The following is a 27,560-nucleotide window of genomic DNA, read 5'->3' on the forward strand; positions in this document are numbered from 1 at the left end:
GGCCCACGCCGCCGCCGGCGGCCCGAGGCGGGCGAGGGGGCGGGGCTGTGCAACTGCGCACGCGCACGGGGACACATAGGCGGAAGTGGCGCGCGGGCGCCGGGGATGCTGGCACCTTGCGAGGAGGCGGCCACCGCCGTGGAAAGTGCAGGAGTTGGCGAAGAGGAGGAGAAGCAGGAGGTGACGGCGGTGGACCTGGGGAGGGGAGACGCTCGGTCTGCCTGAGGCGCCACCCAGGCTGGGGTCACCCTTCCAGGTGACACACCGGCTCTGAAGGGGACGTGCCCCTGGGCCTTTCGCCGTGTTTGGGACCCAGCCTCTCCCTCCCCAGAGAACCTTGATGCTGCATATCTCCCTCGTCCATAAGGAGCTTGCGGGTAGAGGATGAGGTCGGGATGGAGGGCGCGGGTGACTTTTCTTTTTTAAAGAACGGAAACCTGCTGGCACGGTTTCTGGAGAGGAGCATCTGCTCCTCCTCGCCCCTTTTCCGCCCTCCGGCGGGCTAGAACTCCCTCAGGCCCCCGTCTGTGGACCCGCAGGCGTGAGGCCGCTTCCAGGGGCGTCTTTTAGGCTACTGTCCGGGCCTCTGGAGTATTGTCAGGTTCCCCAAGACTGCATTTTAGTTAACAATACTTCCGGTTCTGCGTTAGGTAGGGTACTCGGTGGTTCTCAGCTGTCCGTTTGATTTGCGGTGCACGGTGATAGTTCTTGCCAGGTTATTAAATTTATCTCATAGACTTCCACTAGAAGTTTTGCAAATTCCTCCAGTCTTTGCAGCTTAATTCTCTCCCCTACCTTTTTATTTTCCTTTTAAAGAAAAAACGAAAGAAGGCAGAATGATTTGCTGTGCTAACAGAGATTTTTTGTGGTTTTTTTGTATATATTTTTTTACTGTTGGGCTTATGCATTTCTTCTATAGCAGAATAACAGACGTCTAGAATTTTTTTTTGGATAAACGTTTTTCTAAGTAAATTAGGATAGTTTGGCACTTGGAAGAGAGAGATACAGCAGCATTGGAAAATAATTTAGATAAGTGTTATGTGTACTTAATTTCTTAATATATATATTAAATCCTAATTTAGTTTTCTCCCTTGGGAAAAAAGAGTAAACTTCAAAAATTAGCACATGGTTTCTTGAACTTTGTGTAATGAAGTATGTACAAAGAAATGGGCCAGAATCTTGTTTTTCTGTTTTATAATCATATGCCATAGGTCATGATTAATATTCAGAGTCCAGTTAATCTAGATATAATGGAAATCTTATTTGTAACATTGAGGGTGATAAAACAGGGAATCAAGTTTTTTCAGGTTACTCACACTGTAATGACATATTTTTCTCATATTCTACCTTTTTGTAGCAGGAGACTTTTTTCTAAAGGGTGGGAAAGACTAAATTAAGAAATTAAGTGAAATAATTTTGACTTCATTGGGTGATTGTAAATCAGTGTTATCACCAGTTATTTATAATTTTCAAATTTCACTCTGTGCTAGAAATGCTGCCTTTTTATTCCATCTTAGCAGTTATTTATACCTTCAAGTAGTTAAAGTTAAATATCTCTGTTGACTTTAGGATGAGGCTGCAGGCAGTGATTCACACCTGTGGTTTTCTTCTACATTAGTTTCAAGGGTTACTGTGAACTTCTAAAGCAAAGCAAAATGTTGATTATTTAATTTGAAAGTTAATTTTAGTTCTGTGTCTTATTTTTTCTTTCCTGCCGTGCAAAGACATTAGCCCAGTTTCTTTAGATGATGGTTAATATCAGTCATTAATGTCTCAAATGGAAGGGATATGGCAAACAGTCAGGATCACAGTTATTGGGTATCAGAGGTCACAGTGTCTTCCTTCGTCAGTCACAGGATCTGCCCAGTGATGTTCTGATTCCTAAAACTGCATTCTAAATGCAAGGCTTTAAAGAGCAGGGTTTCTGGTAATGGTGCCTCAAGTAAGCAAAGGAAATGAATTTATTTCCATATTCATTTCAGATGCTTTGTGGCAAATTTCAGTTGAGATGTCAGTATTTTGGCACAGATATCCAGGAAGTGGCAGTGCTGGAGGGATTTAACTCTGCATGTCTTTCACAGAGCTGTGGCTTATAAGATTGCCTCATAAGTGGGTTAGAAATGACAGAGTGTTGGAAAGGACCAGAATACTTTTGATTAAATGGTATTTCCTAAAATGCAATAGAGTCCTTCATTTACACTATTATCTCACACTTTTGTTATGTCCTAGAAAATCATATGAAGACATCTCTTCCCTTAGGGATTTCATAAGCTTGTAGGAGAAACAAATGTAAAAACAATATATACCATTATGATTTAGGTATTTATAAAAATATGTATAAAGTGCTATGAGAATCCAGAAGATCACCTAGTTTGTAATTTGTAGGACCTTAAGATGATCAGCATGATCAGAATTCATGTTGAACAGTGTGAAAGATGGATCAGAAAGGAAGAAGTGATTATGAACAGTCTAATCTAGGCAAGAGAAAATGGCTGCTTGATGGTACAGTTGGAAACAGATTTTGCATATATTTATGGATGTAGAGTCAAGAGGAATCTTGGCTAAATATAGACTGTGAGGAAAAGGAAAGAATCTAAAATAATTTCCAGATTTTTAGCTTGTGTTTCATAGTAGATACCATTAAGTGAGATTGGGAATATAGGAAGAAGAGCAGGTTTGTTTTAAGGGAAAATAATGAGTTCAGCTTTGGACACTTAAAATGAGGGACTAGTGGACATCATGAGTAGAAGTATCAAAGAAGCATTTGGAAATACAGATCTGGATTTCTACAGGAGAGAAGTCTGGGTTGGAAATCCAGATTCATATTTCCAGCTGCACATCAGTGAATCTCCTTCAGCAGACCATGTCACCCTCACAGTGTTTTCAAAAAGTTGAATAATGATTGCTAACATGTATGGATTGCCAGGCACTTTTACATTTATTTCATAAAGTCCTAACAAAAATTCTGTGATAGGCACATTTTTTACCCCCCTATTAAAGATACAGAACTTAAAGTTCAGAAATAATTTGCCCAAGGCTCCTCAAGCTAGTAAGTTGCAAAGCCAGGTCTTGAACTCAGATCTGTCAAAATTCCAAAGCATGGAGAAAACATCATGCTATACTACTTTCTGATAATATTAGCTGTAATTTTATTGAGTCATTACAATATGCCAGGCTTTTTGCTAAATTACAGACATCGCAGAGGAAGATGATTGTGGGAGAAATTTTAATACCAATAAAAGCAGGAAAGGGGGCCGGCCCGGTGGCATAGTGCTTGGGTTCGCACTCTGCTTCAGCAGCCTGGGTTAGCAGTTTCAGATCCCAGGCGCAAACAGACGCCCCACTTATCAAGCCATGCTGTGGCGGCATCCCATATAAAGTAGAGGAAGATGGGCACGGATGTTAGCCCAGGCCCAATCTTCCTCAGCAAAAAGAGGAGGATTGGCAACAGATGTTAGCTCAGGGCTAATCTTCCTCACAAAAACATAAATAAATAAAATTTAAAAAAATGAAAGAAAGGTCTTTTAGAAATTTTATTCTCTGTATGTGTATAAATATATAATCATTATTTGTACTTTTCTCCCAACCTCTGTTTTCTATAAGATTTTAGTTTTACCCACAAGGTTTGCCAACACCACAGTACATTTGAAAGATCATATCCAAGCAGGGGATGAGTAATTGCAAGCTGAGGTTTGAGGGCCTCCAGAAGAAGGACCAATTTATTTGGTTCGCTGGCATATTGGATGCAGAGACGAATAAGATTTGAGTCTTGCCTTTCCAGTTCTCTTCTATCCCAACTGGGGGAATTAAGAAGAGTGTCACAAAGGAGAGGACTTTAAAGCATGTCTTCAAGTCCTGACCCAAAGAAGGAAGAAATCGGGCTGAAAGAACATAGGCAAAAGGCACAGGTGTTTGAAAGTCCATGGTGTGTTTCAGGAATGCCATGGTAGTACGTTGTGGGTGGTCTAAGGCTGCATTGAAAGAAGTGGACGGAGAGGAAGCTTCAGACTTGTTTGAATAGTACTATGTATCCATGCCTATACTTGTGGAAAATAGGTGCTAAGGTTTTTGTTTCTTGTATGCTTGAATACAACGTTTAGGGAAGATCATTTAAAGCATGGTTTATAAAGAAAGTCAAATCTCAAGGGTGTCCTACGAGATGACTGAAAAAGTCTTGCTCAGGGGCCGGCTCCATGGCGTAGCGGTTAAGTGTGCGCGCTCCCCTGCTGGCAGTCCGGGTTCGGATCCCATGTAAAGTAGAGGAAGATGGGCACAGATGTTAGCCCAGGGCCAATCTTCCTCAGCAAAAAGAGGAGGATTGGCATGGATGTTAGCTCAGGGCTGATCTTCCTCCCAAAAGAAAGAAAAAAAGAAAAAATTTAAAAAAAAAAAAAAAGAAACAAGTCTTGCTCAGAGATGACAATGATTGAAATGTAGTATGGGGAGCAAGAACAATATATAAAGAAGAAGAAACAGGCAAAGGAAAAGAAATACAGTAAAACTTCTTAAAATTACACATTTTCTATATAGAAATATGGCAGATACCGTGTAAAATATATGTTCTTTGGTACCTGAGTATTGTTAGTTATAAGTTGTATTAGAGCCTTGACTCCAAGTTTAAAGTACTGAAGAGGGTTTCTGTAAATCAGCAAACTGAAAGTGATCATGAAGAAGTGACTCTAATTCTTGCCATCTTATTTATTTATTTATTTATTTGGTGAGGAAGATTCGCCCTAAGCTAACATCTATTGCCAATCCTCCTCTTTTTGCTTAAGGAAGATTGTCGCCGAGCCAACATCTGTGCCAGTCTTCCTCCACTTTACATGTGGGATGCCACCACAGCATGGCCTGACAAGCGGTGCACAGGTCCGCACCTGGGATCCGAACCTGAGAGCCCCGGGCCACCGAAGCTGAGTGCGCGAACTTAACCACTATGCCACCGGGCCGGCCCCTAATTCTTGCCATTTTAAACCATCATATGACAGTTTCTTTTAAAAAGATTTCCAGAGAAGAGTTCACTATCAAAGTTATCCTTCCCTATCCTCTTCTTTCAGCTAGAGTCTAAATTTTAGTTCCCACTGGGATAGTAACTGACAGTGAGTCTTTTCTAGGAGGAGAATTTTTTCTTTATAAGTTTGTTCTGTTCTTTGTCAAAGGTTCCTCAGCCTTTACATGGAATTCATTTTTCGGTTTGAATAAATCCGAAGAGAAACTGACAGTCTCTGGAGACTTCATGATTTTTTTTCACAGACTAACAAAAAATGATGTGTTTTACAGCTTTTTATAATCCCAAAGAATTATTTATTTATTTTTTTAAGCAGCTTTACTGAGGTATATACAAAAAAACCGCACATGTTTACTATATACAATTTGATGAGTTTGGACTTATGCATACACCTGTGATACTATGACCATAATCAAGGTAGTAAACATATTCTTCACCTCCAAAAGTTTCCTTGTGCCCCTTTTGTGTGTATGTGGTGTGTGGTTAAGAACACTTAACATGAGATCTACCCTCGTAACAAATTTCTAAATGCACAACACCATGTTGTTAACTGTAGGCACTACGTTGTATAGCACATCTCTAGAACTTATTCATCTTGCATAACTGAAACTTTATACCCATTGAACAAGAACTCCCCAAAGACTTTTTAAATTAAAGTGATTTTCTCCCAAGGAAGAAAACATTTTATTTTAACCTAAGAGATACTATTGCTAAAGCATATCATCCTTTCTGTAGTCTCTGATAAATCTAGCTCTTTAAGTAACTTACAGTTTTTTGACTTTATTTTAAATTGTCATTAACAAATATATTTTACAATTTTCTTAGTAATTAAAGGAACATTAGTTCTTTACTCTTCTGCAATTAAAGATTGACTTGAATGTTGAAAATGTTATGCATAAACTATTGTGGGCTTTTAAAATTATAACCTGGGGCTGGACCCATGACCTAGTGGTTAAGTTTGGCACGCTCCACTTTGGTGGCCTGGGTTCGATTCCCAGGCGCAGACCTACACCACTTGTCAGTGGCCATGCTGTGGAAGCGACCCACATACAAAAATAGAGGAAGACTGGCGCTGATGTTAGCTCAGGGTGAATCTTCCTCAAGCAAAAAGAGAAAGATTGGCAAGAGATGTTAGCTCAGGATGATTCTTCTTCAGCAAAAAAAAAAAATTATATCCTTACTACATATAAAAACATAATGAAGGTATATTTACTTCTTTGGTGAAATATATACAAGGCCAGCTTTTGGTTTGTTGCTGTGGAAATAAGAATGGTGTATATTTAATTTAATGATGTATATTGGCCTTAGGTGAAGATCCATTGTCTGGAGAGTAGACTCCTGTTTTTCCTTGATTGGAAGCTTTAGTAGGGGAATTAATATATTAATATCCAGAGAGAAGGAGACTTACCTGTGTAATTTTCAAAGTATGATTTGAAATATTATTCAAGGCTTAGTACTTTACTTTATGATTTAAATACTTTGCTTTAATTGCTTATTTCCTTTTTTAGGACTTGGCCCAGCAAACAAAAGAAGGACTGAACAGAGGAGAGGAGACCAACAAAGATAACTTTGGAAGCACTGAATGTGGCAAAACAAGAACAATGGATCTCAAGTTCAACAACTCCAGGAAATATATTTCCATCACTGTCCCATCCAAAACCCAAACAATGTCACCACACATCAAGTCAGTAGATGACATTGTAGTACTTGGCATAAATCTCAGCAGATTTAACAAACTTACTCAATTTTTCATATGTGTTGCTGGAGTTTTTGTATTTTACCTAATTTATGGATATTTACAGGTAAAACATGGTTATTTGTTTATAATATATTAATTATTTATAACAATTGAGGTTAAAATGGGGACTTACTAATAGTTTTGTCCAAGATATTTCCCTTTATAAGTTTATTCACAAATTCGAGTGTTTTAGTGGTAGAAAAGGGCTTTTTAAAAGTACGTCAGCTGAAAACAGGGGTCAAAATTTCAGAGTTAAATATTTTAAGTGGGAGGAGGGGAACAGAGACCATCTTAAAAAATAAAAATTATGAAAAAATTTAAAATATATTTAACAAAATGTAGGTAATAATTGCAACTGTGTATTAGTTTTTAAAAGAGTATTCAAAATATTGATTTGTATTCTGGAACATAATTCTCCAATAAAACTCAATGATAGCATAAAAGCCATATTCCAGTTCATTCTTGATTCTTAGAGCTCAATAATAAAAGATGATTTTTGCAAAAATATATCAGGATGTTTTATGCTTTTCCAAGGGTATCTCTTTACTCCTGTAATATTTGAATCATTCTTGTTTTAGAGCCGGTATTGTCTTCTCATTCTTGTTTGTTTCCTCTTCTGATCTAACTTTGCCTGAACTTTATTTTTCTGTGATTTTTGCCTGTGCAAAACATTTCTAACATTGCCACAATTTATCTTATATTTACATTGTATTATGGGATAGTTGTATACATTTGACCAGCAGCAAATTCTTTACCTTCAAAGACATGGGCTGGGTGGGTGAGGATCCAGGCTAGTGTCAACAGAATGTTTGAATGGGGACTAATACTACTGATGATCAGTTCATTAGTGATTGTTTTCAGCCATTACCAACTTTGCTCTGTTTGTGCAACTCTGTAACATGAGAGAGCCTTTTATAATTCAGGAAAAGGAAAGTGATATGTTGTCTTAAAACACAGATAATATTTCTGGTGTTCTTTAGTATTAATCAGTTAGAGTGATCTTAAAAATTATTATACTCTTTGCCATTGTCTTATAGAGATGAAATATAAAAGTAATTGTAAATAAAGAAGATGGTAAAATTGTGACTATTCTTTAGCTTCTAAGAATGCTATGAAGAGTATTGGTATAAAACAAAAACATGAATTAAAAATGTTAATATTCATAATAACTGATTTCTCCACTAGAAGATGATATAAAAATTCAGATATCACAATGAAGAACAATGAAAAATAGTAAATTTTACCTAGTAAAGGTTGAAATTGCTCACTGAGAAACATTTTTTTCTCCTTTAAAATATCATTATTACCAAATAACATGGGAGCAAAGCTAGCCATTGCAAAGGAAAATGAATTCGAAATTTACAAATTTCGTTAATTTTTTTCTATTTGATTAATGATCAGAGATTTTAATTTATAGCTAATATGTGCAGAGTTTCTTTTAAAATTAGATAAACTGCTGATCATTATGTTTGTAACATCACTTTCATTTTGTGACACTGCTACTAACTCTTACATGTAATTTCCTATTAAAATAGTTTAAAGAAAATGGTTGGGGTTTTGTAGTGAAGTTAGCTATAAATATATATAGAGAGAAATATTCATCTGAATGCCAGAATACTTTATAAAGCTATTTTCATGTTTTATAGTTCATAAACCAGAAGAGTCCTAAATGCTTTGCAGACTTACTTGAACGTGAAATCTAAATTTGGGGAATTACACAGTATCCTAAATGTACAAAATCTAGTGCAGAGTCTGTTTAGAGGCTATGTTTAGTTTTTCTTTGAAAAGAAATTTATCCATAAATTTAGTCTTTTCAAAATTTATTTAAAATACAGTTGAAGTATATATATGTGGGGGAAAGTTTGATTTATTCAATTAAGCCCGATAACTTTATTAGAATTCTCTCTTAATGACCTGTTGAGAATGATTTATTAACAATTAATGTAAATGTTACTTCGTGATATAACATCATGTTGAGGCCAAGTAATAACCATTGCCTGCACAAGGAGAAGTTTTCTGTAACCTATGGCACAAGTATTCCAAAAAATAACATTATTGATTTGAACTGATGATATTTCTATGGGTAAATGGGCCTTAAATATTAGACTTCTAATGAAATGTGCATTTTATATAGTAAATGAGTTCTTCAATCAGCTATCTTTCTCATTGCTTTGGGCAACTCTTTTAATTTTGGTCTTTTAGAGAAGGAGAAAAGCAGAGGATAATGTCGCTTCACAGCTCTCCCTTCCCTCCTTTGTTTTTCTGCGGATTGTCACACCTGGACATCTAGTGTCCGTTCTTTGGAAAGGCCTCCTGCTTCTCTAATTATACCTCTGAGAAGCCTTGTGATTTGGGTGTTTTTTTGTTTTTTATTTGTTGTTGTCAAGGTGGTTGTTGGGGGTGAGGCCTGATTTCTCTTAAAATGTTGTGTTTATAGGAGTTTATTGTGAGGAAGTTGGTCTGCCCCTTGAACTTAACAGTATTTATGTATCTTTTGACAGGAATTAATATTTTCAATGGAGGGCTTTAAGTCCTATGGCTGGTACCTTACTTTAGTGCAGTTTGCATTTTACTCCATATTTGGCCTAATAGAACTTCAGCTTATTCAGGACAAAAGGAGAAGGTATGTAGTTTGTCTTTTTATATTTTTGACAGTTAAGTTCACTAGTAGTAGTTAAAATTTTTTGTTTTATTTTGTATTTTAGGCATGTGGAGTATATTATACATGAAATATACATTTCCCATTAATAAAGCATATCTAATACCCAAGAATTTTTATCAGTGTAACAAACTATTAAAAAATATAAAAAACGATGCTTCCATTATACACTGAAAAAAGCAGTTTCCCTTTTAGTGTAATGTTATCAAATAAAAAAATGTAGTTTAGACTCCACTTAATATCTTCTTGAAACAGGACAAAGTATTCAGATGTACATCTATTTTTATAAATTTCACTGAAATAGGTGTAATTACTGGAAGATTTACAATGCTACTAATATTAAAGTGGTGAAATGAAATATCAACACCTGTTGTTATAATGGTTTTTAGAATGTCTAGTTAATGTTTTGTTTTATGGGATATATTCCACTTAACACCATCATGTTTGTAATGGCCAGTGGCTGAGATTGCATTCTTAGACATTAGAGAAATTTCATAACCTTCGTTTTCATCAAGACTAAAAGAGCTTTTTTGACAGTATCTTTTAAATTAACCATCATCTAGGTTTGAGAAGTATCTTGAAATATTTTTAATGGCATATGGAACAATATGCAATAAAACCTAGTCTCTCATAACAGAAGGTGGTTAGGAATTTCAATATAACATTTCTTGTAAGTGTGGTTATCCTGTTATATCAGACACTAATATGTGAATATTTCATGTCTATCTTGGGCAATTTAAATGTAATAAGCTAAAATACCAACATTCTGTCTTCATTGATATAAATGTTTAATCTTTTAGTAAAAATAAAACATTTTCACACTTACTATTTTTTTCCTTTGGTAAATATTTTGATGTTGTATGAAGGTAACTATAAAATCTTAAATATTTAAATCTGTACAACAGTGTTTCTTCATGGGTCTAATTTTACCTCTCAACCTCTTTTTATTGCCAATTAATTATTAAAGCATGATACTAAAAATGTTTGAATCTGAGGCTATCTTCTTCATTACTTTCATGCTCTGAAACACTACAAGACTTAGCCGTAGATGATGGAATAGAAAGTAATTAAATATATCTGTCAAGACTAAGGAAGTCTGATGATTCATTACCCATTTCAAACTGCTAGGCCTCTGATTGCCTCTAAAATAAAATAATATAATGCTATCTTTATTAAATGAAAAGTGACACAAGATGATACATCTCCTATTTGTTAAATTTCAGAAAGATACACCTCCCTCTCAGCTATCCAGATGAGATAGGGAGTGGGCCTCAAGCCATATTTATCCCACCATTAAACCACATGACCATAACATATTTAAACAAAATCATTTGTGTTTGATTTAAACATAAGTGAAGGAATTTGTTAGAAGAGTTTATAGGTGTGTAATAAATATAAGTATGAACTGAAACCTTTTCATTCCATGACACATTAAAAACTTGCTAGAAAAAGTCTTTAAAGGTACGTTACAATGAAAATATGCCCAACCACGTATTTCTGAATTTATTTCTGAGTGTATACCCATCTCGGAATTTAAGTGGCGCTGCCATTTAGATCTTTAATTAGCCAAACTCTTTGCCTCGTCCTTTTCTTTCTTCCTGTCTTTATATGAATGCCAGTACAGTTGAAAGAGTACAGGATTGGGAGTCAGGAAACATGGATTGGAGTCTTGTCACTGCCTCCTATTAGCTCTGTCAAGACTGCACGGAAGTTTCTTAAATTCTCCCTCAGTTTTATTTTGAGGATCAAATGTAATGTGTGGTGAAGCACACTGTAAACTGTAGTGCCCTAAATATTCTACTTATTTTTCACCGAAGATTACTTTGTAACTTTATCGTTAATTACTTTATGTGAGTTTTTAATAAAGGAGATTTGTCAAGTTGGATTTGAAGGGGCTTTTTAAAGTTATAGTTTTCCCACCATATCTAAAGAAGTAAGCAGTGGGGGTATTAAAATAGTAACAGTGAGAATCCTAGAGGCAAGAAGATGAAATCTAACCTCCTCATTTTACCCACAAGAAGACGGAGACCTAGGGGAGCACAGGGATTTTCAAGAGATCATATAGCAAGTTGCTCTCAGAGTTGGAGCCTTTTGAATTTCCTGAGTTTCAGGCTGGTTGTCTTTCTACCTGTACTATGCTGCTTTTCTAATCGTTCCTTGTGATTTTTCTGACTTGAATTTTTATTTCTGGCCACTGTTTGCGATTTATTTATGAGGAAGCTTGACTACTGTGACTTACATCATTATCTGGAGAAGTGGTGCTGTCCTTCACTGATGAGCTCCCACTAAGGGTTAAACCCTACAAACGACATAAAAATCAGTGTTTGTGCACACTGATATGTACAGGCATGCCAAATTATTTTCACGTGGATTTTGAATGTTGACCACTGTGTTAGTAGTTAAGTAGGAAAGGCCTCAAAATTGAAATGTAAGTGGAAATGATGCATTTTAATTGAATTTTTCCGGTAAATTATTTTGCCTTATATCTAGCTATATAAAAAATATGGAGGAATTTTGTTGCCTTGATTTAAACATGAACACAAATCCCAAAATGGAAACTAGATCTGAGTATGCAGCATAATCTGATTATATGAATAGTACTTCATGTGTTAGTCACACCAGTGTACAAAACTGTTATTTTAGACCATTAAATACGTAGTCAAAGTGAGCTTATGCTCCCAGTAATAGCTCCACATTCTAAAGATGCCAAATTAAGAATCTCCTTTAGGAAATCCAGATAGAACCCAAAATAGATTTGGGATCATGAGGAGAGAGATTCCTCATCTGAAAGTTGATTGTTTTAACATTTTATAGAATACGGAGTTAGAGATGAATCATAAGATATTGTAGTAATAAAAATCACATTTAGAGTTTAAACCACCGTAGATTTTTTCTAGAGAAATTCTGCTCAGGTTATTCTAGCAGAATAGATGGATGTATTTTTCCTAATGCTAGATGGAAACATTAGGAAACAAAACAACAAATTTAGAAGTTAAAAATTAGTTAAGGTACCATTTACTGTTATAGAGGCTAATATGTTTTAAAAAGTAACTCTTTTTTTCTAAATTTAATCAAGATTTTATATGTAGCTAGAATTGCTGTTAAAAAGTCTTTTATCAACATATTTTCAGTAAGAATCTAAGTAACTCTCTCATATACTTTTTCAAACAGTTGAGAGGTCTTATAATTGATTAAATTAGGGTAAATTATTTTTACCAACATTCTTTTATACAAGTGAACACTGTAATAACTATAAAAATAGTGATATTTTACCAATATTTCTAGAAATATTAAATTAGAAGAATAACTAGACATTTACACACTGTAAACACATTATCTTACATTAGTATGAATTGAGTCCCAAAATGAAGATTTTAAAAATTGTCTTTTACAGAATACCAGGAAAAACCTACATGATAATAGCTTTTCTAACAGTGGGTACTATGGGGTTATCAAACACTTCCCTGGGCTACCTGAATTATCCTACCCAAGTCATCTTCAAGTGCTGCAAATTGATTCCTGTTATGCTAGGAGGAGTTTTTATTCAAGGTATAGTAATGATATATTTTCATACTGTTTGAAACTAATAGGATATGTTATGGCATCTAGCATTAGGAAAAACATTAAACTTTGATTAATATTTTTAATGAACACTCTAGATATTGTAACAATTCTGAGTGATATCTTATAAAAATAAGGTATTATAAAAACACTGATACTTCTGTGATATACTTTAGTGTCTGAAATCAATAATTTGGACTCGGAAAAATAACAATAGTTTTTATTTTATTCTTTTAATCTGGAATCTGCTACATGTCTAGAAATAGTGTATTCACATATTGAAGACTTAGCTTAGAAGTGCCTACAAAGCTCCTTTTTCCAGTTTTTTCATTCCTTGACTCTTCAGGGCTCCACTCTCTACCTCCATTATACAAACGGACAGTTCTCATATTAAAGTAAAGCTTAACCTGAGCACAACTGTTTTTTTTTACCAACTCTGCTGGCTTGTTGACTTCTTAGAGCCCCAACTAAGTTACAAGCTATGTGGAAATAAGAGTGAAAGAGGAGGCAATGATAGCAACCAGCAGTGGTACAAGTTTATTGTCCATATAACAGTCATAAGGAATGTTCATGTTTTGATAATCAAGTGTTTGTGTGTCACTAAAGTTCCTATACAGCTTGACTTCATTTTAGGCATTGAATGCCTTCCCCCAAAAAAAAGCCTTTTAAAATGAAAGTATGTATGTCAACTACTTAAATATAATTTCAGGATAACTGTTCACGCAGGAAAAAATATTGACCTCTATCCCTATTAAAAATCACATTCAAGGGGGCCGGCCCGGTGGTGCAAGCGGTTAAGTAGGCGCGCTCTGCAGCGGCGGCCCGGGGTTTGACAGTTCAGACCCTGGGCGCGCACCCATGCGCTGCTTGTCAAGCCATGCTGTGGCGGCTTCCCATGTAAAGTGGAGGAAGATGGGCATGGATGTTGGCCCAGGGCCAGTCTTCAGCAAAAAGAGGAGGATTGGCAGATGTTGGCTCAGGGCCGATCTTCCTCACAAAAAAAAAAAAATCGCATTCAAGGGCTTGCCCACTGGCATACTGGTTAAGTTCGTGTGCTCTGCTACAGCAGTTCAGGGTTCACAGGTTCGGATCCCAGGCACAGACTTAGGCACCACTTATCAAGCCATGCTGTGGTGGGCATCCCACATATAAAGTAGAGGAAGATGGGCATGGATGTTAGTCTAGAGCCAATCTTCCTCAGCAAAAAGGAGGATTGGCAACAGATGTTAGCTCAGGGCTAATCTTCTTCACCAAAAAAAAAAAAAATTCACGTTTAACATCATAACTGACTGGGCACATATAATATTTCCTTACAATCCTTACAAAAAGTGAGACTGCATGATTTCATTATTTAAATGTAGATATGCTAAAATAAGTTAATCCTCACCAACCTAGAAGTTAGCTGATTATGATATTTCCAAACTTAAACAGTTATATAGCCTGATAATTACTCTGATTACTTTGTAAACTAATAAACTATAAGAAAATTCATAGCCTTATATTATACATAAAGTAAAAGAGGCACTAATTTCTACAGGTTTTTCAATGTTCATTTACTCACTACCATAACAGATAAAGTAGAATTTCATATCTAACTTATAAGGATGTATTGGTGCTCATTGGTAATTTAATTTTAAAAAGCACTCCTTCTGTGACCATCCCATGCCTTGACCTAAGTGTTCTTCATATATTTTTGTCATTGGACATAAAAAACAGATTCCTGCTCTACTTGGTTAAACACATAGATCTAAAGCAATGCTGAGTGGATATTTGCATAATGAGGTTGACTTCCATTGATTTTACACAGGAAAGCGTTATAATATTGTAGATGTGTCTGCTGCAGTATGTATGAGCCTTGGTCTCATATGGTTTACTCTAGCTGACAGCACAACTGCACCAAATTTCAACCTGACAGGTAAGGAATTTTATTGTATCCTAGATTTTGTAGGCATTTTGGTTTAGAGTAAGAATTTTTACAATTTCTTAGGGATTTTAAATGATGGTGTCACATCTCTGATTCTCATACCTAACATAAAGCTTTCAGACTTTCCATATAAGATGTAGTAAAAATATTACAACTCTGGAAATATAACAATTGTTTTTAGTACTCTTGTATTTTGACATGACAAGAAGCTGTTTGCCCTGTCAAAATCTTCTGTTATCAAGTACATAATAGATCAATTTCTTATGGGCTGAATTGCAAATATACACATTGGTTATAGGACAATCACAGTAGTAATTGTTTTTATTCTCGTTTTTCTTAGAAAAATTGAAACTTGCACATTTACCTGTCATTGTTATAGCTAAAGAGGGAAAGTTATGCTATACTTTTAAATATTAAACTGTGTAATAAAAATATGGTCATAACCTTAAAGTGCTTAAAATTTTCACTATAAACAGTTTCCTCATAGTGTGCCATGAGGAATTTTGTAAATTAAATTTAGATTTTTCACAAGCAGAATAGATATTATAGTATGTTTAGAAATAAATAGGAATAATAAATGTGTGTTAGAATCTTGTTTTTATTCTAAAGACCTTAGAGAAAAATTGTTTATATATACAATGTTGTCATTCTTTACTCATAAGTTTATTTTAGTATCATCCCATCTCCTAGCCTGACAAAAATAATATTTAAAATATCTACGTCATCAAAGGAACTCTGAGAGAACGGGAAACTATATATATATATATACTATATATATAGTATATATATATATATATAGTATATATATATATAACATATATATAGTATATATATATATATATAGTATATATATATATAACATATATATAGTATATATATATATATACACTATAAGTAGAAGAGTCATATATATATATATATATATACACTATATATATATATATACTATATAACATATATATATACTATATATATACTATATATATGTTATATATATATATATATATATATATATAGTGATATATATATATATATCAGCAAGTACAAAGTATAATTATCTGTGAGAAAAAAAGATTACATAATGAAGAAAATCATTTACAGCAGCTTGCTGTTCTTACCAGTTGTTAGTCAGCCTTCCTAACTAACCTGGTTAGCAAGGCTACATTAATGGATTTAAATGTAACCAGTTCAGCCTCTTGGAGCAGCCCTTTGACAACTAGAAGATTCTGGTAGAAGCTGTTAGATCTCTTCTTTCACCTTTGGTCGTTCGGAATACAAGTGATCATTACTTCAGTGAGTTTTACTCTGAGAAAGCTTATAGTTGCAGATGTTTCTAACATTGTTTAGATTTTTCAGGAACACTTCATTTTCATGTCAGCAACTCTATGAGGAAGATTATATTTGAAAACTGAGGGAACTGACTCTTCTACTTATGAAAAAACAGTTTTAGAGAGGGCACAGAACTTGCAGTCAGAGACATGGCTTCAGACAGAGACATGGCTTCAGATTCTGTTTGAATCACTTAAAAATATAACCATGGGTAAATTGCCAGACTCCTTTGTGCTTCACCTATAAAACAGAGATAATGATGATAGCTTGCCTCACACAAAGATAGTGGGAGCATAGAGTGAGATGATGGCATAATACATGTGAAAGCACGTACACGTGGTGGAGGTGGGGATGATGGTGGTGGTGATGGAAAGAGGTGGTTCGGTAACCTCTCATTATAAGTTAAGTGCTAGCCCTTTCTGGGTTCCATGGAAATAGTTTTTAAGAGAATTAGAACCTAACCATACTTCATCATTAAGAATAATTCATAAGCATTTATCACAATCCCTGATCTATAAGAGTATATTATGTACAGGAGATTAACTATTAAGATGGTTATTTAATAGAGACATAAACAAAACTTTGAATGTATAAAGTGAATATATCTGAATTTACTTATTCAAATAAATGTCTGCCTTTAAAATATTCCCCTCAGGGTGCAATTCAGGTATTTTCATGCTGTTGCCATTGTTCAGAACATTTTTGGAATGTCTTTGAATAGCCTTTTAGGAGCTAGATTGTTTTCAGGGTCTTCAATAATAACATGTCTTTTTCTCTCAAGGACAGATTTGATATTTGAAACAGGTAAAAGAGCATTCAGAATCAAGTTTGGTGAATAAAAATGTACAATTGGGGGGCCGGCCTGGTGGTGCACTGGTTGAGTTCGGCATGCTCTGCTTTTGCAGCCTGGGCTTGCAGTTTTGGATCCTGGGTGCGGACCTACACCACTCATCAGCCATGCTGTGGTGGCAACCCACGTACAAAATAGAGGAAAATTGGCACAGATGTTAGCTCAGGACTAATCTTCCTCAAGCAGAAAAAAAGAGGAAGATTGGCAACAGATGTTAGCTCAGGGTGAATCTTCCTTAGTGAAAAAAAAATGTTTGATTAGGTAATTAATACCAAAGCTAGCTGAGAAAAAGTCAAATTGAAGAATAAGTATGAAAACTTGAAAATTCTCAAGTGCATACGTGTGTCCATGTATTTTTCTGCTACCTGTGATTGCTTATACAGTCATGCACCACATAACAATGTTTTGGTCAATGACAGGCTGCACATACAATGGTGGTCCCATAAGATTAGTCCTATAGAACCTGGGTGTGTAGTAGGCTGTACCATATAGGTTTGTGTAAGCACACTCTATGATGTTCACACAATGATGAAATCGTCTAACAACCCATTTCTCAGAACCTATCCCCGTCGTTAAGTGACGCATGACTGTACTTTTAAAGAAACTAGAAAGAGAAAACTCTCTTTAATCCCATCAGACTCCCAGATATAACCAAGGCTGCTGTTTATTCTTTTTGTAAAGTACCATGCCTGGTGACCAGTGTCCTAAACACTTGCAGTTAATAGCCTACTTCTCAGGGAGGCATGCACACTTGTGTGAGTGCATTGATTTCCAGATTCGTTTGTACCAGTCATACCTGTTACTGTAATTATGCAATAATTAAATATTACTTAAACTATTCAAAAATGAGTTTGAAGAGAGAAAGAATTGTTTCTGTGAAAATGAAGTTAATTAAAACAAATTAAAGTCAGTAACATCACTATTGAGTTAGGTGTGGATGAAACAATAAAAACTGAGGGATATCGTAAAAATATGAAAGGATTCTGCACCCCAATTGTTTCATAAGTTTCTGGTGCACATTTTAACAAAAACTTGGAAATCATAGAGAATGTTTTGGAAATCATAGAGAATGTTTTATGAGTGTGGTTTATCCAAAAGAGAAAGTGCAGAATTTTAGTTAGGCCCCATGCTCAAAGAAAATACCTTAGCAACTGCATGCATGTTTATGTGTTTTAAATTAAACCTTTTAATAATATAGGCTATTTTGGTTTCCCTCTTCATCTGATCATTTTCAATTAACTGACTAAACACCAATCCCAATAGATCTTCTAAAAATTTCTTCTATATTTGTTTATTGCAGTATTCCTTTCAAACATGTAATATAGTTTAAAAGTAGAACTATTATTTGACGTGATAGTGAAACACAATAATAGTGACAGCATTAATGCAGTTTATTAGTGTTAGTTACTTTTTTGTTAATATCATCACCTATGTGCCTGTTACAACTGGTTGTTGATAAAAATACTCAGCTTTACTGAGCAAATGTGATTTAAGATCTGCTTTTGGTTTTTAGCCCAGTGAAATCTCATAAATCTCGGTTATCGCTCATATGTTTAAATAAGGAGAGTTTTTTTTTTATGCTTCTTGAAGGTGTGATCCTTATTTCCCTGGCACTGTGTGCAGATGCTGTCATTGGAAACGTTCAAGAGAAAGCTATGAAACTGCATAATGCTTCTAATTCAGAAATGGTAAATACTCTAGTGCTTTTTCTTCACATCAGACAGACTCAAAAATGGTGATATGCTAAATTTTATGAAGTAGGTGTGGTGTTAAAGATTGCATTGTATTATTAAACTAGTTTATCATCATTATTTTCATTAAAGTAATACTTTCAAACATTAAAGGAAGGTAAAGAGTAAAAACAGCGGCTATTAGCACTGCCGCTGCTAATAGCTCATTGTATAATTATTTTCCATTTAGAAGTTTGTAAGTTTCATGTGGTCTGGTTTATCTTTTACCTCATGATTTCTGGCTATGTACTGTGATTGAAAAGGGCTTTCCCAGCTCTGAGATTTAAGAATTTTACCCTTGTTGCCTACTCCTTTATGACTTCCTTTTTTATTAAATCTTTTATTCAACCAAAACTTTTTAAAGATTTATTTATTTATTTTTGCCCCCCAAAGCCCCAGTAGATAGTTTATGTCATAGCTGCACATCCTTCTAGTTGCTGCATGTGGGACGCGGCCTCAGCATGGCCGGAGAAGCGGTGCGTCGGTGCGCACCCGGGATCCGAACCCCGGCCGCCAGCAGCGGAGCGCGCGCACTTAACCGCTAAGCCACGGCGCCGGCCCCTAAAAATTTTCTTCCTAATGCCTATCCACTTGTCCCCAGTATCATTATTGAATAATCCACTTTTCCAGCTTATATTAGGTGCCTTCTTATCATATTGTATTCTAATGCAGGATTCAGAATTGTATTCTTTTGAATTTATTTCTGCACCAGAACCATATGATGACAGCAGCTTTATCATACATTTACCATCTATTAGGACTAGCCACCATTGTTCCTTTTGTTTTTCAGAATATTACTACCAATAGTTATTCTTGTGTGTTCATATTCCCAAATAAACTAGAAATCCCATTGATATTGTGATTGGTATGGCATTGACTTATAAATTAATTTAGGGAGAATGGCATCTGTACACTTGATTCTTTCAGTCCAAGAATAAGGTATGACTTTCCTTTTATTCAAGTGTTTTTTCTTTAATGTCCTTTAGATTTTAGTTTTCTTATTTAAATCCAGCATATTCCTCATTGAAGTTATTATTAGGTGTTCCATCTTTTTGCTGTTGTTACGGCAAATAATGCCTTTTCTTCCAGTATATCTTCTAACTGGTTGGTATTTTTATAGAGTGAAGTTACTGTGTATGTGTTTACATTAATTCTATAGCCCACCACCTTGCTGGACAGACAGAGCATGCTGCATTAAGGATGTATAGGACTGGTCCTTTCTGTTGCTTTGTCAGCAGAGTGAGGCAACTTTAAGGAGTCCCTAGGAACATAGGAACTTTAATCTTGGTCAGGAGTTTTCTTGATCATCATCACCACTCCTCCTAGATAAGGTAAAGATCAGAGAATTAAGGAAGTGTAGGTAGTTAGAAAGTTAATGTAATACAGTAGTTAAGACCATAGGCTCTGGACTTCAGTAGCCTTAGTTCACATCCCAGCTTTGCTAGCTCTCTTATTTGGGGAAAATGACTTAATATCTCTAAGTTTTAGTTTCTTCATCTGCATATTGGGGAGTGATGATGAAGAGTACCTATCTCATAGGTTGGTTGTGAGAAATAAATGGAATAATCCATATAGAGCATTATTAGCACAGTACCTGACACATAGCAGGTATTTAAGTTTGATGCTGATTCTGATTCTGCTGATAAGGAGTATAATAAACTGGGATAGAAAGATTGGTAGGAAAATTGGAAAGTTAAGCAGTAGATATGCCATATACTGCTTAATTTCATTATATTTTGATGTCTTTGCAAACTTAATATTTGGGTTTTTTCATGTTTAATAAGTAGCTTTAAAGTTTTTTTGTTTTGTGTATGTATGTTTTTAGAACCGCAACATTAAAATCTGGTTTGAATTCAGTAATTAAGCCAGGCAAGAAATGAATAATTATGTATTCGTGTATGAAAGGATCAGTACCACTGTGTTATGTTGTACATAAAATAAGGCATAGACTTATAAACAGTTGGGATCAACCATCATTTCCAGAAAGTTAGGCCATATTGAAACAATGATGTTACTTTTAAAATGGTTTCTTCTGCAAATTTAATTGAGTAGATTAATTGAGCCACATATTGAAAATCCTTCATTTTCCGCCTTTGGTTTGATAGCACTTTTTTCCACTTCGTTTTTATCTATTCTAGGTTTTGTATTCGTATTCAATCGGTTTTGTGTACATTTTATTGGGATTGACATGCACTAGTGGATTAGGCCCTGCAGTAGCATTTTGTTCAAAGGTAAACACTAAGCACATTTTTTAAAATAAACATCTTCTGTTAAATAGTTTCCTCTATATTTTTAATTCCCTGTGTTCAAAAAGGCTTTTTTATGTAATCTGATAACTCCTTTAATTTAATATATGCAGATCAGAAATGAAATGATTTATATTTAAATTTATTTTATCCTTGCACTACCCTATAGGTTCATTTTTAAGCTATTCATAATGTAGAAGTGGGAGATTTTTAATTTCCTCAATATTTTTCCATTAAATCAGAACTAAATAAGAATCTTTGCTTGACTGCATTGTTGAATGGCTTATTATTGCTCAAAAAGTTGATTAAAATCTGTAGTTTTATTTCATTTATAATACCTCAGGGTTTGTTTTCCATTTTTCTAACAGGCTTTTTCATATGTTGCAGAATGCAATTCGGACCTACGGTTATGCTTTCCTTTTTTCCCTCACTGGGTATTTTGGAATCTCCTTTGTTCTGGCTTTGATTAAAATTTTTGGTGCACTTCTTGCTGTAACAGGTAGGAATGGTATACTTGCTTAGGTTATGAAATAAGCACTTAAATTTTCTCTGATGCTCTTTTCAAAAGATAAGGGCAGCATGTACTCTTCATTAAAAAGAAAATTGTCATATTTTGCCAATTTATTCCTTGGCTTATGGTATTTCTTTAAAATTCTAAAGAAAATAATGTTTGATCTTCATTTCTTACTTAAAAGTTTACTTTTAGAATCAAATATATACATTTATCTAAATAGTAACTTTTAAATACATTAAAAGATCTTTATTTAAAAAGGTATGATGGGATGAATATCTTCAGAGAAAAATACTGCCTTTGTATACTTTTAATTTATAACTAAAAATTCCAGTTTTGTTGCACTTAAAGTATGGCAGGTGTATTTTAAACAAAGCTTTCTGGACCTTTCATTTGTTTACTTTCTAGGACATCAACCACATTAGCTTCTCTTTTCACTGATAGTTATGCACTTGCTCTGTGCAGAGACTTGGCTTGGCACTTTAGAAGAATGGGTGTTGTATTTGTTTTGCTTTGGAGGAGTGAGGGAGACAGATGAGAGGCTACAGGGGAGACCTAGTGAGGGGAACAGGTGGCTCAGTGTGCTACCTTGTATCATTTGCCAAATGAACAGTACAAATAACAAATGCTCTCTGTGTCTCCCACATGGAGAGAGCCCTGAAGCCCAGGGTTGGAAGCAGTATGGCATGTCATGAAGAGCACTGGATTGGGATGTCAGAGAAGGCAGAGCCCTGTCCCAGCTCTGACGTTTAATGATGTATGTCCTGGAGAGTAAGTCTCTCCTCTGGGCTTCATTTCTCCATCTTGTGAGGGGATTGAGTTTGACCTGATCATCTCTATCAAATCTGTAGAATTTCATCCATAATGTGTATATACATTAGTCATTTACCTGATTTTAATTTTTCATGGTTTTAGGTGAATACTTATTTTAATTCCACAGAGTAAATTAAACAAATGATAAATACCTCTCTCCTTGTAAAAGTATATTTGCTTCCTAACTTTTCTCTTTATTTGCTAACATGTGACTCTCCTTTTTAAAGTTTACATCCCTAATGGTAAATAGAGGGAATTTAGTTGTAGATCAGGCCATATCACTAATCTTTCAAGTCATCTCATGCTATCAAGAAAGATCGCAAATTCATATACTTAGCTTGGGTTCCAGTTTTGCTTGTAAGATAATAACTGTTCAAAAACAGGGATCCGATATCAATTGGTATGTATTGATTAAGCCCTGTGGTTGGTATAAAGAAATGTGAGATGCAGTCCTTGTCTTGAGGTGCGGGCAGGTTTATTTCTCTCTCACGTAAAAGAAATCCAGAGGTGGTAATAATAATAGCTGACGTGTACATAGCCCTTTTTATGTACCAGGTGTCATTTTAGGTATTTTACACATATTCATTTTAATCTTGCAATAATCCTATAAAGTAGGCACTATTGTTCCATTTTACAAATGGATAAACTGAGGTACAGGGAGGTTAAGTGACTTGCCCAGTAGTCAACCAACTAGTAAGTTGCAGAGTCAGGATTCCAACTGAGGCAGTCTGGCTCCAGACCTGTGCTCTTAACCTATGTGCTATACTGCCACCTGAGAGGGTGTGGTGGCTCCATGCTCATTAGGAACCCAGGCTCCTTCTGTCTGCTCCACCATCTTCATCTCCCTTCCAGGCAGTGGGATGGAGAGAAGATGAAAGACACACCTTTCTCTTTGTGGAAACTTCCTAGAAATCACACTCCTAGAAACAGCACTTCTGTTCACATTTCATTGGCCAAAACCTAGTCACATAACCACACCTCACTGTAGGAGAGGCTGGAAGGTATGCTCAGTTAAAAATAAGCATCCTTTCAGGCCAGCCCCAGTGGCCTAGTGGTTAAGTATGGCACACTCCGCTTCGGTGACCTGGGTTCAGGTCCTGGGCGTGGACCTACACCACTTATCTGTCACTGGCCGTGCTGTGGTGGCGGCTCACATACATAAAACAAAATAGAGGGAGATTGGTGGTGGATGTTAGCTCAAGGGGAATCTTCTTCAGCAAAAAAAAAAAAAAAAATGCATCCTCTTACTAAGTAGAAGGAAAAATAGATTTTGGGAATTGGGCTCTGACGCATGTTTCCAAAACAGTTTTTTCATTTGGTAATTATTAATTCATGCATTGACTATTAAGTGCCAGGAACTATGTCCACATATATATATGTACGTAAAAGACATATAAGGATGAATAAGATAAGGAACCAAGTAAAGCACACAGTTTAGTGGGAAGATAACAACTGATAACACAGAGTGGGGGGAAAGGCTATAATGGAGGTAAATGCAGAGTTCCTATCTCTGCCTGGGTGCCACAAGGGAGGAAGGTTTCAGGCCTTACTGCAGTCTTCTAGGTAATACTTAAAGGACAAGTACAAGTTAATACAGATGTAAAGAGGATTATTAAGATTACTCATAGTCTTATCGAGAGATGAATGCTATTGAGATACTAGTATGTCCTTAAGATTACTACTTTTTTTTTGGCGAGGAAGATTGGCGCTGAGCTAACGTCTGTGCCAATCTTCCTCTTTTTGCCTGAGGAAGATTGTTGCTGAGCTAACATCTATGCTAGTCTTCCTCTATTTTGCATGTGGCATGCCCCACAGCATGGCTTAATGAGTGGTGTGTAGGTCCACGCCTGGGATCTGAACCTGCGAACCCCAGGCCGCCGAAGCAGAGCACATGAACCCAACCACTGTGCCACCAGGCTGGCCCCAAGATTACTACTTTTAAAGAATAACTTCTGCTCTACGTAATCATGTCTTCCTTGGGAAAGCCTTTCTTTTCTGCCAAAGTCAGTGTGTCTAAAGGATGGCATGCCTCCGCAGTGTCACAGCCTCCATCAAGTACCTGTTAACAGTTGTACTTGAACCATTAACTACATTATTTAATGCCTGCACCTCTACTAGACTGTAAACTCCATGGAAGCAAGAACAGTGACTCTGTTTGTTTGTTTTTTGCTTTCCATTGTTTCCTTGGCCCCTCATATATATCCTCTACATAGTAGGCTTTGTAAATATTTTGTTTCCAAAATATTACCAGGATAGTAGGCTCATTCTAAACCAACCTATCTCTCCCTACAGTGACAACAGGGAGAAAAGCAATGACCATCGTACTTTCATTTATATTCTTTGCTAAACCATTCACATTTCAGTAAGTACTTTTTAATTCCACAAGTTTCTCTACTTTTAGATACTTTGTTTCACATTTCCTCTTAAACAACTTTAATTTCTTTGTAAAGAATCTTTTTCGTCTTGACCCCTAATTTATTGATGTGTCTTTTGCTGTTTCAAAAACGTATGTAATTATTTTGAAGAAATCATTCTGTACACTTAAATTGCTAACCAGAGTCCCAGTGCAGGTGTGACCTTGTTTCCAATGTAACTAAATGTGAGTGATGTGTTGAAATGAAGGGATTCCTCCTTGCCCTAGTGCAAATATATAAATTATATATATATAATTATATATAAATTATATATATATATAGTTTTTAAAGTTCTTGGTTTATTTGCTGCCTTTTCCCACAAAGGATTTGAGGTGGAGAAGTATTCTGTAAGTTGTGCCCTAATGATTTATTTAGTTTGTGGCTTTTTGTAAAAGCATTTACTGTTTTTCTTTACTGTGTAGTATGTGTTTGAAATTAGCATCATTTAAACTTATGTTGTTTAGTAACTGAGACAATTCAGACCTAGAAATTATCAATGTGTAAGCTTAAAGGTAACCACAAAATAGATTTGCTTCAATGTATTCTTTGTTTTCTATAAATTAGTTTCACTTTCTGCATATGCTAGGTATACGTTATAGTAATCTATACCAATTCTTCCTCTTTCCCAGGGTGGGCCCCTTTTTATCTCTTTATACTCTACTCACTGGAATCACTAGTTCAACTGCTAAGTTGTGTTCTCAAGGTGGCCATTGGCAGTTTGACGTATCCAGGGCTTTAAAAATACTCTTAAGACTTTTGGTATGAGTTGGACTTCGAATTTGCTCTTATCCTCAAAATTCAAATGAACTACATTTACTATTTTGTAAAATACCTTCTGTCTGTATATACCTAACATAAAAGATGTGTAATTCTTTCTAATCTGATCTAAAAATACTATTTTTATTTTAATGCTATTATTATAGGTCTCCAATAGCAAAATTTTACTTTATTGCAGAATAATTATGAACTCATCACCAAATTCTGTAGTTAACAATAAATTGTTACCTTGATATTAATCTTTTTTTCTTATTTCTTTCTCTTAGGTATGTATGGTCTGGTTTTTTAGTGGTCCTTGGTATATTTCTCAATGTTTACAGCAAAAATAGGGATAAAATAAGACTGCCATCACTATATGATCTGATAAATAAAACAGCAGAAACGAGAAAGTCAAGGACGTTGGCACAAACTGTGTAGTCGGTGATTCGTCCTCTTTAAAACAGAATTTTAAGGAAACAAACATCAACTAATTAACTTTCCAAAGGGATTATTATACAAACCAAAGGATCTGAAGGCACACTATCCATTTGTGGCTGGGTTACATAGGACGTCGGCCCTTTTCTTCAGAACACTGACTGTTTGACTTGAAGTGTTCCGGAGAGCCGCATCTGGCACACCTTAGAATAAAATGTCAATATGAAGGACTATAATGCTTAGCAGTTTGTTGAGAGTTTCACTGGAAATGGACCGTGTTGCAAGACTAATTGGATCATTATGACATATCAAAGAAATTGATATGTAACAGCAAATTGTTTTGTCTTCATTCTGTTTTGGTGGTGTTATTTAAATTGATTCTCTGTTATAAGAGTGGATGATTTAAAGTCTAGAGAGAATAACTTCATTATAAATAAAAATTATTCTGTGATTTTTTTTTAAAGAATGTGTTGATAGAATTTTGTTATAAAGAGGGAAGTGAAGGTTGGAGTAAGGCTTTACATAAACTTTAAAACTTAAGCTTTTCTCTGATAATTTAAAAGTATTCCTCAGAGAAAACCTGCTTTAAATTTTCTGTGGAGTATAGGCAATATAGTGAAAGGAGTTATCATCCTGCACCCTGTAAGTATATATCACAAGAAAAATTTGCTAATATTCATCAGAGAAGTGCTAAAAGTTTTAATGATTTGGATTTTTTAATTAAAGGGAAAATAATTAATGTCTTTTGCTATAAAATAATAAGAAAATTGTCACAGTTTTTCTCATAAAAGTGAAATTTCGTTTGGCAGCTTGAAGATGAAATAGGATAAATTTAAGAAACACAAGTAGGGCAGGCGCCTGTGGGTTAGCGCTTAAGCGCACGTGCTCCACTGCTGGCGGCCCGGGTTCGGATCCCGGGCGCGCACCGACACGCTGCTTCTCCGGCCATGCTGAGGCCGCGTCCCACATACAGCAACTAGAAGGATGTGCAGCTATGACATACAACTATCTACTGGGGCTTTGGGGGAAAAAATAAATAAAGTTAAAAAAAAAAAATTTAGAAACACAAGTAGATTTAGCAAATTGGTACAGTATGTTGCTTGCACGGTTTTGAGTCTAAATTCATAAAGATTTTGGCCCTTATTTTTTAGCAGTAAGTTTTGACATTGCATCCACTGTGTTAAAAAATCCTATTAATCTTCATTTTCAGTGTACGTAACCTTGGTTAAAACAGCTTAATATCTATGCGATCAGTGATAGCACTTAATTTTGTGAGTATAATATACTGGGAATATTTAATCTCATTCTTACACTTCCGTTGTATTCTGATGACTGTAACCTGTTATGTGCATATGTGGGTACAACAGAGCCCCTTAGAATTTAAGGATCCAGCATAGGGAATTCTGACTGGTTTTTATTTCTCATATGTTAAGATACCGTGGGAGTTTTTTCCCCAAATGGTGATCATTCTTAAGTTTTCATATTTTAAAATGAAAATAAATCCTAATTTGTACTTTATTGTGCTGCCTTAAACTCTTAAGACAATAAGGATTTGTGCTTTTAAAAAAAAAGTCAATTTTCCCAAATCC

The 27,560-nt window shown here is 35.3% G+C and overlaps 1 protein-coding gene across 8 annotated transcripts; it reads left to right on the forward strand.

The window, feature by feature from the left end:
- The first annotated feature begins 90 nt into the window (after positions 1-90).
- Positions 91-27,560, forward strand: SLC35B3 (solute carrier family 35 member B3). Of its 8 annotated transcripts, none has more exons than XM_058555290.1 (10): positions 91-180; positions 6,514-6,807; positions 9,245-9,366; positions 12,797-12,951; positions 14,771-14,878; positions 18,657-18,754; positions 20,935-21,027; positions 21,430-21,541; positions 24,659-24,728; positions 25,824-27,559. In XM_058555290.1, exons 1-10 carry the CDS (start codon positions 106-108, stop codon positions 25,972-25,974), a joined length of 1,278 nt encoding a protein of 425 aa, XP_058411273.1. In that variant the 5' UTR covers positions 91-105; the 3' UTR covers positions 25,975-27,559. The 8 variants fall into 8 exon arrangements, with proteins under 8 accessions (XP_058411273.1, XP_058411274.1, XP_058411278.1 ...); XM_058555292.1 differs by having other exon boundaries at positions 110-389; XM_058555294.1 differs by having other exon boundaries at positions 110-377.

This window comes from Diceros bicornis, chromosome 14 (assembly GCF_020826845.1).
Source record: "Diceros bicornis minor isolate mBicDic1 chromosome 14, mDicBic1.mat.cur, whole genome shotgun sequence".
In the NCBI taxonomy this organism is placed as follows: Eukaryota; Metazoa; Chordata; class Mammalia; order Perissodactyla; family Rhinocerotidae; genus Diceros; species Diceros bicornis.

Coding starts and splice junctions, on each gene's coding strand:
- SLC35B3 (XM_058555290.1), top strand. CDS start 106: ATGCTGGCACCTTGCGAGGAGGCGGCCACCGCCGTGGAAAGTGCAGGA. Junction 9,367..12,796: donor ATTCAGGACAAAAGGAGAAG/GTATGTAGTTTG, acceptor TGTCTTTTACAG/AATACCAGGAAAAACCTACA. Junction 21,028..21,429: donor CAGTAGCATTTTGTTCAAAG/GTAAACACTAAG, acceptor CATATGTTGCAG/AATGCAATTCGGACCTACGG.